The sequence below is a fragment of the Furipterus horrens genome, unplaced genomic scaffold, assembly GCF_987537825.1.
Source record: "Furipterus horrens unplaced genomic scaffold, mFurHor1.1.pri manual_scaffold_7, whole genome shotgun sequence".
Lineage (NCBI taxonomy): Eukaryota > Metazoa > Chordata > Mammalia > Chiroptera > Furipteridae > Furipterus > Furipterus horrens.
This window is the reverse complement of record NW_028327177.1, coordinates 20,211,529-20,236,316: the sequence shown is the minus strand read 5'-3', so window position 1 is coordinate 20,236,316 and position 24,788 is coordinate 20,211,529. Positions and strand designations below refer to the sequence as shown.

The following is a 24,788-nucleotide window of genomic DNA, read 5'->3' as shown; positions in this document are numbered from 1 at the left end:
GCGCGCATGCGTGTTATAAGGCATTTAGCTTGTATGTATACACTATCCAAAGTATATAGTGCATACAGAGTGTACGTGTATACAGTGTCATAAATGAGTCCATTGGCAGGCAAAGACAGACTAAACTAAATAAGGAACTATAACGAATTACTCTGAAGTGCCCATAGAAACTAGGGAATAGGTTAGAAAAAAGAATCAAAGACATCTTAGTCTTTACTCTGATTCCATGTCAAATTAGCTATCTTAATAAAACTACAGTACATTTTATCCTTGAACAACACATTTGAACTGTGTGTGTCCACTTATACACAATTTTTTCAATAAACCCCTGTAACTGTTTTCTGATCTGCTTGGCAGTCTGTGAATGTGGAAGGTCAACTGCATGCACTGATCTATGCCATTTTATATAGAGTACTTGAACATCATTGGATTTTGTAGTCTGTGGGGCGGGGATGGGGGTGAATATCCTGGAACCAACAACTCCCTGTGGATACTATGGGATAACCAAGTTTTGGGAGAGTCAAAAGTTATACGTGGATTTTCAACTGTAAGGGGGTTGGTGCCTCTAACACCCAAGTTGTTCAAGAGTCAGCTGTATTGGATTTCCTATGGAAACTTTATAGAAGAAAAAATATATACCAATTAGTCCACACTGCTTATCTATAGTGATTCAAATGCAATCATTAAACTTTCATTCCAGATTTCCAACCTTATATCCTGTGATTTAAGTTGGAATTAGCATACCAAATTGTGATTATTAATAGATGAACTGATAAAATCAAGCTTTTGGCCCTGAACTGCAACCCTCTTTCCCCCTCTCTCTCCCTGCTCCCAGCCAAGCACACTACTAAACTATTTCCTTCTCCATACCACTTCTGCATCTTATCCCTACTTCCACTGTTACATGTTATCAATTCATGTGTATGTGTCTACTAAGCAAACAACAGCATTCAATAAATGTTTGTTGAAGAAATATAAATATTTCTCATTCAGTAAAATGATTTCTCTCAACAAACCAAAGACTTGTACATATACCTGGATAGTAAGAGGAAGACCCTATCAGGAATGCAAAGACAACTCCAAAGAGTAAGAACAAACTTTAAACAGCTGTTATTCATTCAACAAACACACTGGCCAACCATTCTGCTGGGTTCTGTAACCACAGAAATATAAGAAAGAACCACAGGCTATACCCAGGGCCACCAAATTATATAGCCCATGAGTCAAACCTGGCCTACTCTATGTTTTGGTCAGTAAAGTTTTATTGGCACACAGCCACACTAATTCACCTGCATACTATCTACTAAGGTTTTCACACTACTACAGCAAAACTGAGCAGTTGTGACGTAAGATTGGCCCACAAACCCTAAAAGATTTATTATCTGGCCTTGAGCACAAAAATTTTGCTAACCCCTGGCCTAGAGCAAATTCATAGTCCATGTAGATCTAAGAGCCAATGGTTTAAATGTTCCTAGGGGAGCAAAGGGATTTATCAAGTCAAGCTTCCGAGATGAGATTATTGGCTGGGACTTTAAGTGCAGCCTGGGAGGCTTCCTGACAGAACTAAGAGGGAATGTTCCAGGTACAGCTAATCACATGGGAAAAGGGTTGGAGGCCGCAGGCTACAGGGCAAGTCTCAGGAACTGCAAGAGTGTGTGTGGTACAGGATTACCAGTGTAGTTTGTATAAACTAGTGAAGTATAAGCAGGAGAGAAGGGCACTGTAAACTTCATAGGCCAAGAAGAGTTTGTATGTTAAGAATATATATCACTTTGTGCTTATACTTGTTGAAAAAAATATCAAAAACAGACACATGAAACACAAACTGCGTTGAGAAGAACAGAAAAAGAAACCAATAAAAGAAAAGATGCAGAGGAAATACGGGTATTGAACACAGGAGAGATAAAAGATGAGGTCAGAAAGACTTCACTAAATACCTTTTCAAATGTCTTGTTTTTTAAATTACATGAACACACTGCCTATTCTAAAATTACATATTAAAAAGTGTGAATTTTCACATCAATAATGAGGAAACCATCAAGCTAAGAAAAAATTTTTTAAGAAAAAAAAAGTATGGATTTTGTCATAAAGAAAATATTAAAGCAATTTAAGTGGGAAGTGATAAGATCAGACAAACCATTTGGATTCTTCTGTAGATGCAATGTAAGGGATGGCTAGCAGAGCAGAGTAATTATGAGGCTTTTAACCGACCGCTGTTTATAGCAAATATACTAACAGTGTATTACGGAGTTTACAACATATGATGATGCAAAATATATGACAAAAATTACTCAAAGGTGGTAGGAGAAGTAAAAGAAATACTATTGTAGATTTATACTGTTTTTACGTAGATTAATTAGAGGCACTCTATGATAAATTAAAAATAAAATAATTTCTACAAAAACAATTTAAAATAATGGTAATACAAACAGGTTTAGATGAAAAGCCAAAAGAGAAAATTAAATGAAATTTTAATGAAAAAAAAAATCTTGATTAATTCAGACACAGGTGGGAACAGATACAAAGAAACAAAGAATAGATGAAACAAATTGAAAAGATGGTAATATAAGCCCAACCATATCAGTAATTATATTAAATATAAATATCCTAAGCCTTCTACTTAAAGGAGAGATTCTCATACTGGATAGAAAACAAGACCCTACTAAATGTTCTTTACAAGAGATACACTTTAAAAGTAAACTGAAATTAAAAAGATAAAAAAAATACTAATTTTTTAAAAAGCCAGCACAACTATATTACTATGAGAAGATTTCAAAACAAAATTATTCCACGAGCCTAGAAATAAAGGACATTTCATAATCCTAAAAGGACCAAGTCATACCAGATGAAACAATCCTAAATGTACCCAATTAACAATGTTGCAAAATTCTGCAAAATACATAAAGCAAAAATTAACTAAATGGAAAAACAGATCCCCTGTCATTGTAAGGGATTAATGCTTCACATAAAAAATAAAGATAATTAAAAAAAGGAGAAATGAACAGTTACATCAACATTGATAAACTCATCAGAGTAGCTGCCCACTGATGGGAGTGGAGGACAATAAATACGTGTAGGAATAGGATCTAATTGAATTAAACAGAAATGGAGCCTTATATAGATTGGTAATAGGATTCCCTATATTAAAGGTATGTGTATATTCATTCTCTGGATATCAAAGTAAAAAATAAAGATCAAATTTATAAGAAAATCCTAGTATTACACATTTTTTTTCCTTACCAGCATCACTGTTAAATTCATAATTCTTCCAAGGTTATCAATGTAGTAGACACTGTCTTGATACCATGAATCACAGTGCAGGTAATTATACATTCCAAAAGCATGCATGTGTTCCAGTGTGTATTGATCATCTCGAAGTTTTACTTCTGCTACAGCTGAAATATAAGAAAAATAAACATAAACATCAAGAGTTTTGCCTGAGAGTGTTCCTTTCTGCACAGTGCGTACATGGCAAAGAAATCAGCGAATGCTAATCACAGAGGCCTTCAGGCCAATTCACTATGTTATTCAGACACAACTTCTGGGCACCACCAGAGGACAAACTGTGCAGAGGACAAATACAGAACTTAGACTATGGTGGCCAAAGGAGACAGGGCTTCTTACGCCATAACCCTCTTTCTTTTAGGCATCTCCTCCTTGCAATTATGAATAAGAAGAGAGAAATTCTAAAACTAAAGGATTTCCTGTCTCCTGAGCAAAATTAAGTCCACCTCATAAAATGCTTTTATACTTTTTAAAATGCTCTTTTTAAATTATCTCACTGAATTTTAACATGCATTAAGAAATAATGTTTTTATCTCACTACACAATTATGGAAATAAATGTAAACACAAATGGTGACTTCTCCAATGTTATACCACATTTTTTCCAAGGCACAGAGCAAAACAATATTATACCTAGAAAAGAACCTAGGTTTCCTACTTTTAAAAATAGAGCTTTTTCCTCTAGAGCATAAACTGCTTCCATAATTCGAATTTACTTTTGTGCAGCTTTATTGAGATATAATTGGCACATAACACTGTGTAAGTTCAAGGTGTATAACATATGATCTTTGTATATATCGCAAAATGATTACTACAGTAAGTTTACTTAACACATCCATCACCTCACACAGTCACAATATTTTTCTTGTAAAGATGAGTACTTTTTAAGATCTACTCTCTTGGCCTCTTCCATAATTTTAAATGTGCCAAATGGGATCTGTGCCTCTCACTCCTCCCTCCTTTCATACAGACAGGAACCCTTACAGTTCAGGGCTGCCTGGGACCTACAGTTAACTTCTGCTCCAGCAGGAAATACGCAAGTTGACCAAGCTGGGCCAATACCTTACCTTTATATAAAACTCATCCTACTATATCCTAACTGGAAGTTTTATTCCACAATGCTCACCTGTTCCTAATTCCTAATTCTATTACCTACTTTGAGTCCTGGCTGACTTATATCCACTCATTCATCTGTGCAACAAATATTTTAATAGGCACCAATGATACAATGGTGAGCAAAGAGGACAGAATCTAGTATCTTCTTAACACTTATGATAGAGTGGGGAAATGGACATTAGTCAAATAATCACAAAGTATTATGATTAAAGGTTATTAAGAAAAATCACTGGGTACTGTGAAAACGTATAACAATGCAAGCTAATGTACTTGAGGAGATTAACAAAAGCTTTAAAAATTTTGATCCAAGCTACAAAGGGTAAGGCAGAATTAAGAAGTATACCTAGACACACACGCATACACACATACCTACTTATCACAGGCACAGAAGGAAAAGCAGGCAAAAGTAGGAGGAAAAACTTGTGTTCAAAGACCCAAAAGACAGCCAAACTCGCTGAAATAACAGAGCAAACAGAACTGTACAGGGAAAGGCTTAGAGATGAATAAACTTAGAGAACTTGGCAGAAGTTGAATCATGAAGGCATTGTCTTTATTTATATTTGTTGATAAACCCAATGTAATAAGAACTTTTTAAGCAGGAGAATCAAGTCCAGATTCAAATTTGTAGAAGGCTCACTTATAAGTATCGTATCGGCAGCCGTCCGTCTCGAGAGACGATGGTGTAGCTTCTTAAGAGTCTATCTGCACCGCCGAGAATGGCTGTGCAGTCCGACTCGGGAGTGACACGGTATCTGTCTCCTCCCGTGTTGAATCGACATCTTGCGATGACGCTGGAGTGTCCTCTCCAGTGAAGCTGAAGCTACAGAGCCTGGGCAGGGTACAATATGGAAAACACACCAGAGAAGAGCAGCAGCAAGTCCGGGAAGACCCATCAGGAGCCACTGCAGTCACCCGGGGCACGGACAACCGCAGTGTAGAGGCGTTTCAGAAGCACCATCGCTGTAACTTTAGGACGGACTTGACAGAGGCGGAGGAAACTGTTACCATATAACTCGAATCTGTGCTATTTTTATAAGAACAGTTAGAAATATTCCTCTGCTTAGGAGGGGAATAAGCATCAATTCTTGGTTTCCTAGCACCACGGTGTGGATGAAACTCGAGAGTGCAGGAAATGTGCCCGGTCCCATAGGGGCCCAGACAGTAATACTAACAACCGCATGACAAATATATATGCTTTCTTCACCACTGTCCTGTTAATGCACAGAAAAAGGCCGCCTCTGGCCCCACGAGGGAAAGAAAAATATCAATTTATTCACCTTGAGAATAAAAGGGGAGGCAGAGCAACTGAAAGGAGCAAAGCAGCGCTGAGAACGTGAGCGGGCAGAGCTGCCTTACAAAGCCCCCTGAGAGGAGGAGTGGGGAGCATGGTCTCAAATCTCTGTGGGATCTCTGAAATAGCTGAAGAGAAGCACCTTTAATAGGGCCAAGAAGTCACTGTAGTAAATAGTTTATTATTTAACATTATCTTGCACTGGAAATAAAAGAGCTTTGCTGAAAAAATCTTTCTCTTTAGTCTTAAAAACTAAAAACTAAAAACTGAGTGAGAGCCTAACACAAAGGGACTCTCCCCTAATCTTTACCGGAATTCCTTACAAAACATACATATGACCTCAAAAACCTATAGATTTTCCACTCACAAATCACTTATTCAACGACTACTGTGTGCCTGACACTGTGTACTGAGCACACACTGGTAAGTAACAGACATGAGCCCTGTTAATAGTGCTAACAACCGTTCAATTACTGCTTCTTGTCCATAATATACTATTATGATGAACCACATGAAACTGTCAATATTCCAACTCTTTTGACACCACCTAGATATGATTCAATCTAATCCTTATATAAGCACAGTATTTTTTTCAAATGGGGTGTAGAGGGGAAGAATATTAAAACATTAACAAAGGTCACTTCTTAAACCATTTATCTCCTAATCATACCCAGTGAGTTGTCTTCTTTTGCTTTAGTTACTGAATTTGTTATTTGTGTATAAAGATGTAAAAAAGGTAGCATGCAAGTCTGTATGACAAGTTCTGAAGCAAGGTATGGAATCAGGGCCACTGCTCTCACTGAACTGTTACGTAACGCTTCGGCACACAACATACTCATCGGCCTTTTCCCCCCATATTTTCCTCCATAAAGGTAGATAAGAACTTTATAGTAAAGTCTACATAAATACAGTGGTTACATGGCCCTCCTCTCCCTTTACTCCAATGATAGCCTTAATCTTCACCAGCGTTTGTTCTCCCTGCCTGAAGAAAAAGTCCAGAGAAACTACAAAACTACAAAACTACAAAAACCATTAGAAACAGCATGAGCTTTAGGTACAGCTTTCCCACTGATGAGGAGCCTGGTTAAGTTACTTAAGCTTTCTACCCTGTCTCACCTGTAGTAAAGGTTAACAGCACTTGTCCTACAAAATTATTGACAAGCTTAACCTTAAAAAATATACTGTTTGCTATACGTCGCATAGGAAGTGCCGATTTCCCGGTCTCTCTTCTCCCTTCTAAGGCTCCTTCTCACACAGGTGCTTGCTTAGGAGTCCATTCTCTCCTCCACCTTCCAGGGCCTCGCTGAGGACTGGCGGTCCCCTCCTCTCTACTGGGCCCTTCTCCTCCGCTTAAATGTGTTGATAACTTCCGCTTTTGCAAAACAAGCAAATGAAAACGGTTTCCTTCTCTCTGCCCTGCACTCAAAGCATAATTCTTCCCTACCCTGTACTCCTCAAACTGCTCTAGAAAGTGCCTCTATCCCATTTTTCTCATTATCCTTATTGACCCATTTCAATTTTGTTTGTACTCTATTATTCTACAGGAATCATTTTTTCATTTAAAAATATCTATTGAATAACTTTTCTTGCAGCCAAAATAGAATAATAGCGACCAGATTTATCTTTCCATCAGAGATCCAATAAGCAAAATTAAACAAACCAGACCAGACAAAATTACATGAAACAACAGTTTTCAACACATTAGTCATCAGGCAACAAAGGACAGTGATCCCTCAGAAATGAGATACAAAGGAGGTAAAGCCCTACCTCTGCCCCAGCTTACTGTTGCTTGAATGAGTTTCCAGACCGGAGCACAAAAAGGGAAACATGATGTAGAACCTGAGAGACTCCTTTGTTGTAGAAACAGTGAAAATCTGGAGACAACCAAGGCAGCTCTACAGCACTGGACAGAGTACCAGAGACCAGAGCCACACAGAGAGACCCCCAGAGGGTCTCTCTCAAATAACAGCACATGTTTGAGGAAACTACCCCATGCCAGAGAAAGAATCCTCTGAAAGGACTAGAGACAGTCATCTGGGACACTCACCAGGCAGGAGAAAACTCCGAACTCATGGGATAGTGGATAAGAGTACACAGAAAAGTCTTCTTTCGTCATGGGAAATAATTAGCCCCACACTGAGAACTACTTCAGACCAGCCTAACAAGTTATAAAAGCAGCACCCAATCTGTTTCCAAGTAACTCAGCTGCATCCCAGAACAAAGTTCAAGAACGTTTATAAACAAATATATTCTGCAGCCAACAAGTTAAAATTCACATTTTCTGACATGCTGTCAAATATTACCAGGCACATAAAAAGTAAAGAAAATAAAACCCATAATGAAAAGAATAAACAATCAACAGAAGTTCAACACATAACTGACACAGAGATTATAATTAGCAGAACATTAAAACAGTTGTTAAAGGTATGTTCTGTATGATCCAAATGACACAGGCATACAACAATATAAAATGATTTAAGTCAAACTTAATCATGGAAACTACAATACTGAAGTGAAAATACACTAGATGGGATTAATGACAGATTAGACATTGAGAAAAAAAAAGATTAGTGATATTAAAGGCATGAAAATAGAAATTATCAAAAATAAAGCAGAGGAAAAACAGGAATAGGAAAAAAAAAGAAAATGACATTGATGCACTGGGATCAGATTCCAGCAATCTAAAAATGGGCCACTGGATTTCTTGAAGGAAAGGGGGTGGGAAGGAATGGAAGAAATAATGGCTGAAACTTTCCAAACCTGATGAAAATTATAAATCCATAGATGTGGGAATATAAACTCCAAGCACAAGACTCATGAGGAAAGCCATGCCAAAATAGTGAAACTGCTCATAACTAATGTAAAGAAAAATATCTATATTCCCTGCCTGCTTTTAAGATATGTTATGCATAAAAAACAAAGATGGATAAAATCAGATTTCTCATTTCAAAACAAAAAGTGAGGAAGCATTTTAAAGTACTGAAAGAAAAAAAAATGTCAACCTGGAATTCTATATGTGGCAAAAATGTCTTTGAAAACCAAGGCAAAATAAAAACGTTTTCAGACATACAAAAGCTGAAAGACTTCATCACCAAGACCCATAGGAAGAAGGAAAATTATACAGATAAAAATACTGATCTATGTAATGGAATGAAGAGCACCAGAAATGGCAACTATAGGAGAAATATATAAGATTTTTTCTTATCATTTACATCTTTGAGATAATTACCTATTTAAACAAATAACAATATACTGTGAATTTATAATAATATGTAAAAGTAAAAAGCATGACAATAATAGCATAAAGGCTAGCAGGAGAGAAATGGAAGTATACTATTGTAGTCTTACACTACACATGAAGTACTGTAATATCATTTAAGTGTATCATGTAATAAGTTAAAACTGTATACTTATACCCCAAAGCAACTACTAAAAGAACAAGACAAATAGCTTTGCTAATAAGCCAACAACAATGATAAAATGGATTCATAAAAAAAAAAAAAAAAAATTTCAATCCAAAAGAAAGTGGAACAGTAGGAAAATTTCATTTTCCCAAAGACTAGATCGGACAAACAGAATACCAATAGCAAGATAAAAGACCCAAATGTAACAAAAATCAATAATCATATTAAATAAAAGCAACTGAATTAAAAGATACTGTCAGACTCAATAAAAAAGTGAGACCCAACTATTTATGCCAGTAAAGAAATGCATGTTAAATACTAAGACACAAAGAGAATAAAGGTAAAAGAATGGAAACACACACTCACACACTATGTTAACATTAATCAAACCAAGCTGACGCTGCTATTTTAAGATCAGACAGATTTCAGAGCAAAGACTATCACGAAGGTTAAAGAAGGTTATTTCATAATGATAAAGGGGTCAATTTATCAAGTGGACACCATAATCAATGTTTATACAGCATAACAGAGCTTCAAAACATATGAAGCAAAAACTGGCATATGAGCAAGGAAAATGAGAAAAATCTACAATTATAGGCAGAGACTTCAATATCCCTCTCTCAACGCAACACGAATGAACTTGAAGTAATTATGCTGAGCAAAAGACGACAGACAAAAAAGAATGCACCCTGTATAACTTCACAAATGTAAAACTCTAGAAAATGCAAAAAAACCCACTAACATACAGTGACAGAAAACACACCAGTAGCTGCTTAGGGATTGAAGGGGATACAGGAGGGAACAGACAACTGGTTACAAAGGGGTACATGGAACTTTGGGAAATGATAGCTCAGTTTAGTATCTTGAGTGTGGTGATGACTTCATGAGTGCACACATATGTCAAAATTTGCCAAACTATACACTTAAATATGTGGAGTTTGTCAGTTATTGCTCAATAAAGCTGTTTAATCGTGTGACATAAAATAATCTATTATTCATCAAGCATGCTTTAGAGACACAGCATTGAAAAAGATGAGATGAACAAATAGATGAACACAGCACTCATCAACACAGAACTAACAATTTTAGCACAGAAAGGACACGGAATCCGATTGTCAAGTCTATAATAAAGTGCTGGGTACTATGTGATTATACAAGTTCTATAGTATAGATTCTAACCAGATAGTCTGAAAGAGTAATCTCTTAAATAACAAATAAATCAAGATGAAAAATGGAGTATGAGTTAGCCAGGTGAAATACAGGAGGAAAATAAATATATACAAAGACATTTACTGAATAAAGACTGTAAAACATTTACTGAGAAAAACATCTGTAAGATAATGCCCAGAAATGGAACTGTTGTGTTAAAGGGCAATTACAATTCATAAAAAAAAAAAAAAAAAAAAAAAGTGGGTTTTTTTTTTGTTTAGTTCTTTGAAATAGAAAAAGATAAAGTGACAAGTTGTACTGTTTACATAGCAGAGGGAATTTTACAACAATTTAATAACATCATTTAAGACAAGATACTAAAGATACCAGCCCCACCTAGGTAGTTCAGTTGGTTAGTTTCATCCTGGTACACCTAGGCTGTGTCAAGAAACATACAAGAATTCACCGAGGAACGCATAAATAAGGAAAACAACATATCAATGGTTCTCTCTCTGCCGTCCTCTCTCTCTAGAATCAATCAGTCAGGTTGGGACACGTGCCAGCGTTGTGGGTCCAGTCTCTGGGGCAGCTGATTGATGTTTCTCTCACATGGATGTTTCTTTCCATCTCTCTCTCCCCTTTCCCCTCTCTCTAAAATCAATAAGCATGTCCTCAAGTAAGGATTGAAAAGAAATTTCTTTAAAAGTTGGCAAACTTATGACAGATGAGCTTTACTGTTTATTTAAGGGCCCATGAAGGAGTCTAGGGAAGCAGTGGCCTCACCTATCTTTCTAAGTCCTGTCTCTCTTTCCCAGGAAATTTTTTTTTTCCTCCTTCTCATCTTCATTCACTCAACTTATTCAGCACCTACGAGGCTAAGAGCAATGACAGAGTAGCGAGCAAAGGAGAAACATCACTGTCTTCATGCAGTTCAAAGTCTGGTGGAGGAAACATATCAAGTAAACACAGAATTTAAAACTATGATTGTACTGCCTTATGGAAAATAGAATGAAGGAGCCCAAAAGTGAAGACAGGAAGGATAGTCGGGAAGTCACTATGGTTCAGGTAAGAGAGAACTACGACTTGGACAAGGGTAGAGGCATGGAAGAGCCAAAATCTTGCGCCAAGTGGATATGCCGACTGATTGAACAGGGGGACTTAATAAGAAAGGAATAACTCCATGACTTCAGCATAAGCAACTATATGGATTTGCACTAATAGCCCCGATTTTTTATGCCTCCCTGGATCTATGCCATTTGCTACGAGGTTGCTATAATTACTCTATGAGTGAGTATATGACTTGCTTAGGCCAATGGGACAACTGCAAACTTATCCAAGCAGTAGCCTGAAAAAAGTGTCTGTGCACTGCTACTTATCTCTTGGAATAAGCCTGCACTAGCCAGCTAAAGAATGAGAGGCCATGACCATGGAGAGGAGAGCTAAGTAAGGAGGAACCATCTGAAATAATCTTAAACCAGTTAAAGCCAGAAAACTCTTAAACATATGAGGAAGTCCAGCCAGGATGAGCAGAGAGATACCTAGCAGACCTGTAACAGAACAAAAATGTACAAATGAGCCCAAGCCAAGCCTAGAACAACCTATCTGGCCTGTAGACTAATGAGCAACAATAACTGCTTATTTTTTAAGTCACTGAGTTTTGGAGTGATTTTTTAAATGAATAAACTAAACATGGTGGTAGCATTTATTGATATGGGATGATAGAGGGAATGGAAAGGAACGGAATAAAAAGAAAAATCAAGCTCATTCTTCCTTACCCAGGTCAACTCTTACCTCCTCTTCACAGCTCCACCTAAATATAGACTCCTCCAGGAAGCTTTCCCAGATCTCCCGGGCTGGTTTGGAAGACATTTAAGTACTGCCATTATGATTTGCACATATCCCACTGCCTTACCACACTGTTTTATGATTATCTGTTTCCTTTGCTTCCCAACTAGACAAATTGCACTTTTACGTTACAGACTCTTACTCGTCTTGATATTGGCATGTAACATACAACAGGCTCCCAACAGATTTTCTGAATTTTATAAATGAATTAAACCCTTATTGCTTATTTAATACTATGAAACTATTAACTCTATATCAGTATTTTTCAAAGTGTGACCCAATGACAACACGCATCAGAACCAGCAGGGGTGTTATTAAATAAAAATGGAACTCTCTGAGCTCTTTATCATCAATAAAAATGCCATTGTTTACTTTGCTTAAAAACAAAGGATGAATATTCTGGCCAGCTACAGATAAACAAAACAAGTGTTCAGTATGGGTACGAAAATCAACTTTTCCTCAAAATTTTTCTAGAGATGTTGTCTACAATACGGACAAGTCCTTAGTTTGATATCACCCAGAAAATTGAAAATGCTCTTAACAGCCAATGGAGTTTCTAAGAAATGGGTCTCGGCCAGAGAAAACAGGAGCTGGGGGTCCTCCGAGGAGGTGTGGCTTCTCAACGCACACGTTCACAGAGAATGCTCCAGTGGGGAAGCAACTTCTGAGCCCTCTCCGCAGCAAGAACCAAGCAAGGGACGGACAGGCGGCCTCAGCCCGAGCAGCGCCCGCGTGTCGGCCCTCGGAGTCTGGGCGGCCGAGCCGAGTGCCGGCCCGTGGTCCCACTACAGAAGAGCAGCGAGAAGTGGCTCCCACGGAGTCCGGGATGGGCGTCCTCCTCCAGAAACCGCCACCCGGTGTCCACCCCAGTCCGGCGGGTCCGTAAGGAAGGCCCCGGTTGCCTTGCCTGCCCGAATAAGAAAAGAAGAACATGCGGGAAGGGTCTAGTCCATTGCAGCCGAAAGGGGAAAGGAAGAGTGCAAGGAGGGGCCGCCGCTTCCCACCTGCGTCAAGCTCCAGCTGGTAAGAGGGCAGCGGCTCCAGAGAGAGTTTGTAACCTTCGAATCGGGGATCCAACAGAGGTCTCTTCACCCGCAGGGAGCAATTAGCTGCCACTTCCATCACCTTCCAGGATCCAAGCGTGACAATTAATAAAGCTCTTGTTGAAAGGTCCGCGCTTCTCTCGTAGCACAGAAGCTGGAAGGATGCGTGGGTCCCATCCCAGAAAACACTGCGGGGCAGAATGCCTGCTGGGAAATGTAGTGCCTATGAGAATGTTGACTGTTGCTTGCTAGGCTACGTAGTTTTCAGGGGACGCACCGCTCGGTTCAGCGGTAGGATTTGGACTCTCTTACCCAGAGGGCTGAGCGACCAGGAGGCGGCCCGCGCTGGTTAAATTCTCGTATTATAGGCAGGGTGGCCAGACCCCGCCCCGGAAATGCGTGTTCTAGCTTTCTGTGTGCTTAGGCGCCCGAGCTACTGAGGGTCTAAGTCTGGGCAGCCGAAGAGTGTGGTAGGTAACGGTCGTCAGCGCAAGGGTCATTTCGTCGCTGGGAAGGGACGGCCCTCGCCCGCGGTGATGGTGGTGAGCTATGCCCGTGGTCCTCAGGGCCGGGACCCGGGCCCAGCCCAGGCTCCTTTCGATGTGCTGTCTTTCGTTAGCTTCCCCGACCCGCGCTCGCGGGCCTATAGGGCTCTCCAACAGGGCGTGCTACCGGAGTTGGCCTGTAGCCAGTCCTCGCTTTGTTTTCTGGCTCCTCCCCTCCCGCCTCTCCTGCTGTCTCCGCCCTATTCTGTTTTCCTCAAGAATGTCTGAACTGGGAGGGATCCCCTAGCGCCCTTGTTTTACCAGTGAGGAAACTGAGGTCTTTAAGAATTGACTTGTCCAAGGTCACTATCCGTATTTCAGGGTCCAAGGCGAGAGTAAGTTCAATATTCTAGGAAGGATACTTTCTACACCTTAGAATTATTTTGAAAATGTTACCGTCCAAATACAAAAGCAAACATTTTCTAGTTCTTTCTCAACCCCTCCTTTTTCCTATTCCACTCCAAGAAAGAAAAAAAAGAATCAACTCTGAAAACTCCCTGCCAGTCTGAGTTTTCATACAGGCCAGGTGGGAGACAACAAAAGTAATGTTAGCTTGTTCCAAGTTTTACAGCCTAACCTTCCTCTTCTTTCTACACAGTTTTGGGTTTGGTTGACTGTTCGTACTGCAAATTGATAATTTCCCAAGTTAGGATTTAGTTTGGGATTTGTTTTCTCCTTGTCCCACCAGCAAGCATTGATAAAGAGCAAACGCAAGTTTACTTACAGCTGGTTTGGTAGTTGTTATTTCTGGATACGCCGTAGTGAAAAGTAAAGCACTTAGAACCTTATCTGGAAATTGCATTTTTCACCAACAGTGCTTAATCTTTTGTTTACATTTAGGTTATATTATGGCATCCCCGAAACTCTTGAGTGCAGTTAAGGTACAGAAGTGATTAGTAGTCAGTTATGAAGTGATGTTAGAAGTTTTTTCTGGGGGTGGGGGTTGGGGTCAAAACACCTCCCTTCGCTTTTCTACCTCAGTGCCTCAGTTTCCTCATCTGTAAAATACAAATTATGTTAATAATACTTATGTAAAATAATAAGCTCTGGGAGTTAAATGAAAAACAAAACAAAACAAGAACAATGTGTTAGCCCAGTAACAGGCACATAAGTGTTCAATAAATGTTACAATAATTACTATTTAAAGACTCGTTTTAATAAAGGGTATATGGGGGAAGAAAATTGAGTTCATCAGTATGACTTCTTGGAATGCAGTAAATATTAAGAGTAATGATGTTAACACATTGTTGAAATTTATCACCCCTTTAGTGGCTAGAATGTTAAACACGTTGACATGCTTGCGTAGAGGATTTAGGAGAAGATGCTTTATAAGTGTTCTATATCTGAAAATACATGTTGATATTCAGGTTAGCAAGATGAACAAAGATGCGCAGATGAGAGCAGCGATTAACCAAAAGTTGATAGAAACTGGAGAAAGAGAACGGTAAGTCATAGACTGTGTTAATAAATTACATTTAACAACTTTAAATTATACTTACGTTACATGTAAGAATCTAAATATGAAGGAACAAAACCGATGTCGGTGGAAATAATTAGAGAAAATAGAGATGGTCAAAAGCTTCAGTTCCTAGCGTCTATAAACAATAGTTAGGTCTATACGATATTGCAAGACTTATGGGAAGTGGGTGTTAGAGAAAGATGAACAAGAAATGATTCTGCGTAGTAGAGAAAAAATTCCCAAATAACTACAACTGGAGACATGGTACCCAATTTTTAACAGGGAGACAGCGGAGCAGAACCAGTTTTAGTTACCAAGCTCTCTTAACTTCAGAGTAGCAAGCTCCTACTCTGAAGCATTCCTCTTTTTTATTCCTAATCTTTCGCTATTTCTAGCTTATCTTTCAGGTCTTAATTTAAATACCTCTTCTGAGTATTTCTTAATTCCCAAATACGTTGTTCTTCCATAACATCTAATCACATTGTATTGTGACCACCTACTTTGCTAGTTTTTGTCTTCCAATATAATCTAAGTTACTTGATAGCAGAAATCACATTGTATGCTCAATATCATGCCTAGCTCATAATTGGACACGTAAACATTTGAAAAATGAACAAAAGTAGTTTGGAAATACAAAGGAGAGGCTGAGGAGTCATGAAAGGCTTCCAGAAGCAGGGTGATAAGTTGTATGAGAAAAATACTTACATATAAGGAACAGAGGGATCTTTCAACTCCACCTGGGGGTTAAGATAATGAGTTAAGGCCTCGGGAAATAGTAAAAGAGCTACTTCAGCTGGGGGAGGAGGGTTAGCATTTCCCTAAGCCAGTAAAAGAGAGAAGGCAATCTAGGCAGTTGGAATAGAGCTTTGTTGCAACATGATAATGTGCTGGGAAGTGCAGAATTAAAGCTAAAGGGAAGTTGTGTGGCTGGAACAATGGACAGGAGCAGTAGATTGTGTACAAGTCAGAATTTTTTAATTGGAAGTGATAGAAACTGGACTCAGAGACTTGACTTAACCAATGGAACTATAGACGCTCATCTAACTAAAAGTCTAGAGCTTGAAATTGCTTCAGGCACCACTGGGCCCAGGCACTCAGAAATTATTGTCAGGAATGTGTCTGTCTTTTCCTCCCTGAGCTTTCTCCTTTCCTCTGCATTGGCTTTGTTCTCGAGCAGGCTCTACCCACAGAGATTTGTAATTCAGCATGTATATCCCTCTGCCTCAGACTACCTTCCTCCTAATAGTTTCAGTAAAGACCTAGTTCGATTACTATCTTGCTTAGGTAATAGGCCAGTAGTGATGACCCCTGCCTAGGTCACCTTTCCACCACTAGAACCCTTCCCAAATTCCTTACACTGAGTGGTAGAGTTTCCCTCTCCCCACGCCCCCGTCAATAAAGATAAAAAGCAGGAAAATGGCTGGTGGGTTTGCAAAAACATCTGTTGTTGCTTTTATCTTTGAGTGGTGGGAGTCTTTAAAGGTTATTAAAAGGGGAATGGCTAGATCACATTTGCACTTAGGAAATGTTATCGTGGCAGTGTGGCCGATAGGCTGGAAGCGTTAGAGATAGAGTGCAGAAACATGTGTTTAGATGATTATATTGGGTTAAAAATGAAAAACAGTAAAATGGAAAGAAGAACTGGTTTTGTTTCTGTTTTCATTTATGCAACTTAGTTACTGAGTTTCTGTCCTGGTAAGGTGTTGAAGTTATAGTAGTGAAAAAATGACATCTATCGTTTTCACAGAGCTTACATTTTCTAATGGGAGGAAACAAGACAGTAAATGTCAAATATGTCAGGTAGTGCTTGGTTCCAGGGGGAAGACAAAGCAGAGAATAATGGGGTATGTTATTTTGGATAGGAAAAAACAAGGCTTCGTTGATTAGAAATTAGAAGACTATAAGGGAGATGGGAGACCCCAAGAGCTGTAGTCCTAAGACAGGAACTTTTGGCGTTTTGAGGAGCCCATGGAAACTAAGGAGACTGAATGAATTGGGAGAGGAAAAGAAGAGCTAAAGTCAGGGCATAGCTGGGGAATGGGCGGATCATGGAGTGTCATTTAGGTTATAGTAAGACTTGAAGTTTATTCTGAGTAAATTGGGAAGCCACTGGAGAGATCTGAGCAGCGGGAGGAGGATGGAAGTGTACGAGGTGGAAGAGCAGAGAGACAAGTCAGGTGGCAGCTTGTACAAGGGCAGTAATGGCCAGAGATGATGAAAAACATCTGGAGTGCAGGTACATATTTTAAAACTGGAACCAATAGGATTTGCTTGGGGATTGGATGTGTAGTGAAAGTTGCAGTGAAGGGCGCTGCCAAGGTTTGTAGCCCAAGGAACCGGAGGAATGGAGAACAGGTTAAGGTGGGAGAGAAGCGTGAGTTGGGCTTGGGTCCTGTTGTGATTGAAAGACCTGATTAAAAGTTGAAATGAAAATGTCACGTAGTGGAGGCATGGGAATATTGAAAGAGAAGTGGTTTGGTTTGGAATGTGACACAGTTAAGCCGAGAAATTAGATGATTTAGGTTGAAGATGGAGGATTTGCAGGAGTAGGATGGCAAAAGAATAAGTAAGTACTGATAAAATATTTTATTACACCCATGTTGTAATATATACCTTCCCCTTTTTTTAAACCAGTAAGAAAAAAGAAAACCTTGCCAGTTAAATTATGATAGGCGTGCCAATTACTGAATGGTTAAAATGAGGGGGGGGGAGTTAGATTCAGTGAAATACATAGTTGATGTATAATTTAGAAGGTTAATGGAGAAAAGGAGGAGGAAGTCTTTGAGGTTAGAGAGAGGAGTAATGGGGAGGTAAGAGCTGAAGGATAAGGATTTGTAGTCAAAGAAGGGATTTTGGAGTTTGAAGATTTCAGAGGTGCAACGGTTTCAAGCTCAACTAATACCCTCCAACAGTGCACAGCCCCCCAGCATTCCTACTGGTGGAGAGACGCAGACAGTAAGAAGGCCAGAGCAGTTCCTTGAGAAGTATTATGCCCCCATCCACTGCATTTTATTTTACTGATAATGAAAACGAGGCCCAGAGTTTAAATGATTGTCATAGGATTGAAGAACTATTTAGTGTTTCGTGATAGAACCAAGATTAGGCCATAGTTCAAGTTTTGTGGCTAGAAGGCAGGGGATTTTTAATTGAAGAGTTGAACCTTTGATTCAAACATTCATTGTTGTAATTTAATTTGAAAACACTTCTTTTTCAACAGCCTCAAAGAGTTGCTGAGAGCTAAATTAAGTGAATGTGGCTGGAAGGATCAATTGAAGGCACACTGTAAAGGTAATCAGTTTCATTTAGAAGATAAGCTAATTCCATTGCTCTCAACTGTTGGTTTGGGGTTCAGTAGGAAAATTAGTCAGTATTTAAAGGCATATTAAGTACTGAGACATCATTTTAAACAAATAGAAAACTGACTCCTGTCGTTACGATTTTCTCCTCTCCATGGTAATATTTAGACCTAATTCCTAAATTTTTAGGAATTCTCTTTTGTTTCTCTAAGTGAGGCGAGATTTTCTCTGGCTTCAAAATGTGGAAGGAATCCCACCTATTTCAGAGTGCTTATTCAAAGTGAAACATTATTTATTCCTACTATGTTTTATTTTGAAAAATTTGTTTTGGAAGTTCTTACAGAATTATACTTATTTTTTTAAATGTAAAATGAGAGCTTGTTAAATTGCTTAATGTTGATGATGGGTTATATATGTTACTAAGACAGGCCTCCTTACTGGCTCAGCTTTTAGTATAATAGCATTTGGGTTATTTTTAATTCCAGTTGTATTATGATGGTTTTTACAAGCAGTAATGATAATAGCAACTTTATAACATTAACCCTAAGAAGGCAGCAAGACAGATTAGTAAAAACAGACTTCAAGGTCATACACATCTTCACTGGTAAAAGACTAGAGCTGTATTTTAACTCGTTTGGATGAGTTACTTAATCTTTATGCCTCAACTGTGAAGTGGGAAAAACGCCCAGCCCCTTAGATTATTGTAAATATTAAATGATGTAAAGCATTTAGCACATAATAGGGGGTCAATAAATATTAACTGCTTTCCTTCCTCTGTTTCTTTTGGTGCAGTCTAAGGAAGAGAAAGGAGCAAAAGAGTTCTATATTTTAATTTTGGGCTATGAAATTATAAGTTGGACACAAGTAATAGGTTTTTTCCCCTCCATACATTTAAGAGCTAGTGTGATTATAGCGAAGTAGGGTCTGTGCAGTTAAAAGTTTCCAGCTTTTTACAAATGTTAGATTTGACCTTACAGTTCAAATTCATTTTGTGATATATTTGTTAAGTTACAGGCTATTTAGATGAGAGATGAACAGGCTTTTATGATTTTATCTGGTGAATACTTAATGTATTTAAAGTTGAATTAAATATTCATTAAAAAAGAAGTGTCCTCTTTTTTTTTTTAAAGACCAATCTGCACTCTAAAAACATGATCTTAATCCTTCCTCTATGAAAATCTTTCTTACAGATAATGATTTTAAATGATATGATTTGTTTTTTACTTTTGCATAAGAGGTAATTAAAGAAAAAGGACTAGAACACGTTACTGTTGATGACTTGGTGGCTGAAATCACACCAAAAGGCAGAGGTAAGGAATACAAATTGTCTGAAAGGAAACGTGGCTCAAGACACTATTTTTGCTCTTGCTAGTTCAGCTTTTCTTCTTTCTACAAGGAAAATCTTTCCAAATTTTTTAGGGTACTTTGTATTTTCTTATTGGGGAAAATTACAATTGGCTACCTTCCTCTCTAACATTGTTTTGAATAACAGATAAGATAAGAGGTATAAAATACTCCTACACTCTAAAACAGTATACAAATAAGTTATGTGGTTGTTAAGACAGATAATTTTTAAAAATGGGATCCTCTAGAGGCAAATATTACTGGAAGCTAAGATTTATAAACTGTATTAGATATGGCCTGACTTCACTTAAATATTTAATAATTTAAATTTTTACTCATGTCCCTGAGTCATTGCTCTATTTGCTTATTAAAAATAAACAAACTCTGTCTTCTTGAATGTCTAAGAACTCGACAGCACCACTACTTCGCGTTCAGGGTAATCGTATTCAAGCTTCACACTGCAGCCTCCTTCATTTCCCCCTTGAATGCCTTGCTTACAGAGGGCAAAGTAGAGAAAGGAAATGTGTTAACATTGATGCTATGCAGTAAAGTGTCAGGAACTACGTTATATTGTTAACTCAGATGGAGCTACGCTTTTTTCCCATTCTAAGAAAGTTCATTTAAGTGGAAGGCAGTAAATTAGATGACCCTATTGTTTTATCACACAGATATAATGAAAATATTTAAGTGTAAAAAGTAAATAAGTGTGAAAATAATTCTGAGACTACTAGTTCCCCGAACTGCTTACCTGCTGGGAAGGAGCTAGGGGATCGCCTGGTTGTTTTCACCGTATATTTTGGCCTATTTACAGCTACAGAAATCTGCCTTTTCTGTACTCATATCTCAGGGAAAGAAGGAAAAACCAACAGTATTTATTGTTCTCCCCATGAATTTAAATTTTAAAATAATTTCCCTTACTTTGTTTTCTGTTTTTCTTCTGTAGTTTATGCTTAATCTGTGACCTTATTTAGGAACTGGTTATACAAGGTAGAAACTGTCCTTCGCTTCTTCAGTTCTGGCGTCCTGGACAGACCAGTCCCTTGTAGCTCCCCTGGTAGAGAATGAGCAAATAAAAGGAAGAGAAAGGAAAACTGTTCCTTTATGTTCTTAAGTCTTCTTTATTGTTAAGAGTAGAAGCATTTTATTTATTTTTTTTATTATACAGCCCAGTTGACCCTTTTCTTAGTGCGCTGTTCTGTGAATTTTATACACATATATAAATTCGTATAACCGCCACTCCCATAAAACTCCCTCAGTCGCTTTGTATTCACACCATATCCCCAACCCCAAGGCAACTGATTTGTTCTCCATCACCATAATTTTGATTAAAAGTATGTTTAATATACATACCGATCACATTTCCAGTGGGCTTGAATTAATTATGTAGTCTTTATTTCTAGGCAGGCTTAATCTAAACAGTTTATACAGTGGAGTATCTGTCTCATTTGATTTGTTTACTTATTTCTGGAATTCTTTATGGAAATAATGGAACTATATCTGAAGCTTTCCATTTCCTGTGGCTACAAGCAGAAAACATTAGAAGTGTTACTAAATTCTTCTAGAGCTCTTATTTATTAGTAGCCAAGGAAAGGAATAATAAATATAGATTTGTTTACTGACTTTTAATATTAATTAAAACTTCAAAGAGCAGGACTTTTAAAAAAAAATTTTATTTAATACTCTGAATAGATAATAGAATCACATGGTTCAAATTCAAAAAGTAAAAAATGGAAATACATTTCTATTTTTATATTTGCTTTTGCATCTTTGTTGAGTCAGAGAGAGTATGTGCATTTATTTGTGAAATATCGCTAAATTACCTTCCCAAAGATGTACCCATTACACCTCCATCATCTAGTATCCCAGGGCCAGTTTTTCCCTCAGTCTTGCCAACATAGTATATTATTGACCTTCAGATTTTAGCCAGTCTGTTAAAACATGTTATCTGAATGTGGTTTCAATTCTCATTTCTATTGTAAGGATTTCCCGCCTCTTCTGTTCAGGAACTGTGTTTCTCCTTTTATTTCCTGCGCTTACCCTTCTATTAGCCTGCTGATCTTTTTCTTATCAAATTGAAGAAATTGTAGAGTAGACATACTAGCCTATTTCTGTAAAGTGATTTCCCAGTTTTTGCCTTTTGCCTTTGTTTACAATGATTTTGACCAAGTTTAAGTTGCTGTTGCATTTGAATTAAATTTATCAATGTTACAGCCTCTGTGTTTTGAAAAAGCCTTTTCACTCCTAGGTTGAAGGATTTTCTCATGTTTTCTTCTCAATGTGCAGTATATTTCAGTATTTGATAGTTCACTCAAATAACGAATTGCAGATACACTTTTTCCCCCCAGATCTTTACCTATTTTTTAAATTATAACATGAGGGTTGTTTATGAAATAAATTATTAATAAATTGTTGAATTGGTCATCCTGAATAAAATATCAAATCTCAAATCGACATATATTTTTTGGAATCTTCTTACTCTTATGTATTTATTTTTCTTTTTCAGCCCTGGTACCTGACAGTGTAAAGAAGGAGCTTCTACAAAGAATAAGAACATTCCTTGCTCAGCATGCCAGCCTTTAAGATTGAATTAGATTGTGTTGTTTTGTGGTCTTATTTCTGAAAGTAAAACTTGCCATAAATTAGGAATCGCTTTCCCCAAATAAACTCCTTTTTTGTATGATGGTATACAGTTTTCGGTAATGATGTATACATTGTATTGATTTTTTTTTTTCCCTAAATGTGTTATTTTAATAAATATCTCATGAATGAGTTTGAAGTTTCCTTGGATCTTGGAATAAATGAGACTTTTCAACAATCCACCAGATTTGTTAGAGAAAAAGTCAGCGAGTAATATAGTTTAATTATTAAATATGTGCATATTTCTGTGCTAACAACTGAGGAGAAGGAAGCAGCCTCTTCTGATTGTCTAGATATGGTGTATTTCTCTTAAATCCCCATAATATTTTATAATACATGCCCCATCTTGTACTACAGTTGTCTTAAATCTTATTTGTTATAAACTCTGAGAGTTAGGACTGGGTCTTACTCATCTTTATGTGCCTTCCTTATTCCTCAAAGAATTTATCATCCTATTGGAAGAGAGAACATTTGCAAACTGGCTCCATACCAAGCTCCTCTCACATATCTACTCATCTGAACTTTGAAAGCAGAAAGTCTAAATCACATCCCCACATACTAAGGTCAAGAAAGAACTTAATGGGAAGTAATCTCCACCCATAGCTTTACTCTGACATCAAGATTGCCAAATCCAATGGACTCTTGTCTGTACGTATGTGACCTCTGCTGGAAACAGAATGTTGACCATCCTGCCACTGGAACTTTCCTCCCACTCCTCACACTGTTTACTCCTACCACTGGAAGTTCCTTCTGTGTCTTGTGGAGTACCTTTTGCTGTATGGGACTTGAAATAATGGTGTTTCTTAGGGCTTGCTCCTGGGCCCTCTGCCTGACTCATGATATGCTTTCCCTGGGAAAATCCCAGGAAACTGGTCGGACCATGACTTCAAATACTAACAGGTTAATAAATGGTAAATTGCATCACCAACCCAGACTTCAACCCAGACTTCAACCCAGCCTCCATACCCGCACACCCACCTGTGGATCAGCTTCCTTGGATGTTCCATGAACACAAACTGACCACACCTAAGGTAGTGACTTCTTTTTTTCCCCTCCAGTAACTATCCCTACTGTATTCCTTATCAGTGTGAGCGGTACCTCCCAGACGTACCTATTACCGGAAGAGTTTGTTAAAATACTGATTCGGAAGGTAAGAGGTGTTGCACAAGATTGCGTATTTCTGACCAATTCCCAGTCGATACTTGTGCTGGTGAGGGAGGACCACTTTGAGTGTGGCAAGGCTGTCCGCTGCCCACTGCCTGCCCTCTTGAGTGCCTTAGTTCAAGCCCAGGTGAGAGCAGTAGGCATCTATGTGTCCTTGTGCCAGTTGCTCTCTGCACCCTCTAGTATGTCTTCCACTCTTGCCTAAGTGACCTTGCTAGAATCCATTTTGTTTCCCTCCTTGAAGCTGCTCAATGGCTCTTCGTGGTTTGCAGGGTGGAATTCACACAGCCATAGCACCTAGGCCACTTGATCTGGTATTAGCTTCTCTAGTTAAAGAGTTCCCAAAAGTATCAAGTTGTTCATCCCTTTTGAAAGGCCTTTTACTTACCTTACTCCTAACTGGCCTTCAAAATTCTGCCTGAGTTATTTATTTTTTATGTATTGATTTTAGAGGAAGGGAGGGAGAAAAATGGATTCGTTGTCCCACTTACTTTTGCATTTATCAGTTGATGCTTCTGTGTGCCCCGACCGGGGATTGAACCTTCAACCTTGGCCTACTGCCTGAGTTGTTAGAACATTCTGGCCTTTCTAATTGACTTAGATTTTCCACTGCCTTTTTTCTATCAGAAGCACTTGTGCATAATTTCTCTTCAACACAATAGTTCTAAAACTTTGCATGCTTTTCCTGGAGGCAAGGTGACATAGTTTTTTTTTTTTTTTTTTTTCTCTGTATGATATTTATTTGTAGATGAATGGGAAAAAAAAAAGTGAATGAACATTACAGAAGCACAAAAAAGTTAAAAATACAGTTGGTTTGAGAAAAAGCTTTCGCATTAAATTTTGGTTCATGTTCCAGAGATAAAACTTTACTTTGATGAATTTACATTTTAAGTGTACTCTTGGAACCAACTCTGCTTACATATGTAAAATGTTGAACCTAAGACATGCACACACACAGTCACAAAATCTGCCCCCCAATTTTTTTGCTTCATTTTATAAAGCAATAATGTAAAATTAAATGATAGTTGTATTCATCATGCACCCACTAGCAAAAAAAGAAACATGGTACACAGGAAATGTTAAAAACAACAGGTAATTCTCATTTCATAGTACTGTATTTAAAAGCAAACCAAAAATTGCTCATAGAGATACTATTTTAATAATTCAGAGCAAAATATAAGAAGGGAAAAGTCATGAAAAGAGTTTGAGAT

At 38.0% G+C, this 24,788-nt stretch overlaps 2 protein-coding genes across 3 annotated transcripts in view; one reads left to right on the top strand and one right to left on the bottom strand.

The window, feature by feature from the left end:
• NUDCD1 (NudC domain containing 1) overlaps positions 1-13,308 on the bottom strand; it is a 57,772-nt gene extending 44,464 nt beyond the window's left edge. The window contains exons 1-2 of the mRNA XM_090282756.1: positions 13,094-13,308; positions 3,241-3,395 (exon numbers count right to left, since the gene is read on the bottom strand). Coding sequence (XP_090138882.1) covers positions 3,241-3,395; positions 13,094-13,211 — 273 coding nt within the window. The 5' untranslated portion in view covers positions 13,212-13,308. The remainder of the gene's footprint in view (positions 1-3,240; positions 3,396-13,093) is intronic.
• Positions 13,309-13,504: 196 nt separating this feature from the next.
• ENY2 (ENY2 transcription and export complex 2 subunit) lies at positions 13,505-24,296 on the top strand. 2 transcript variants are annotated; one of them, XM_090283444.1, is made up of 5 exons: positions 13,505-13,674; positions 15,045-15,121; positions 18,354-18,424; positions 19,668-19,742; positions 22,280-24,296. In XM_090283444.1, exons 1-5 carry the CDS (start codon positions 13,669-13,671, stop codon positions 22,354-22,356), a joined length of 306 nt encoding a protein of 101 aa, XP_090139570.1. In that variant the 5' UTR covers positions 13,505-13,668; the 3' UTR covers positions 22,357-24,296. The 2 variants fall into 2 exon arrangements, with proteins under 2 accessions (XP_090139570.1, XP_090139571.1); XM_090283445.1 differs by having other exon boundaries at positions 13,507-13,602.
• Positions 24,297-24,788: the final 492 nt, after the last annotated feature.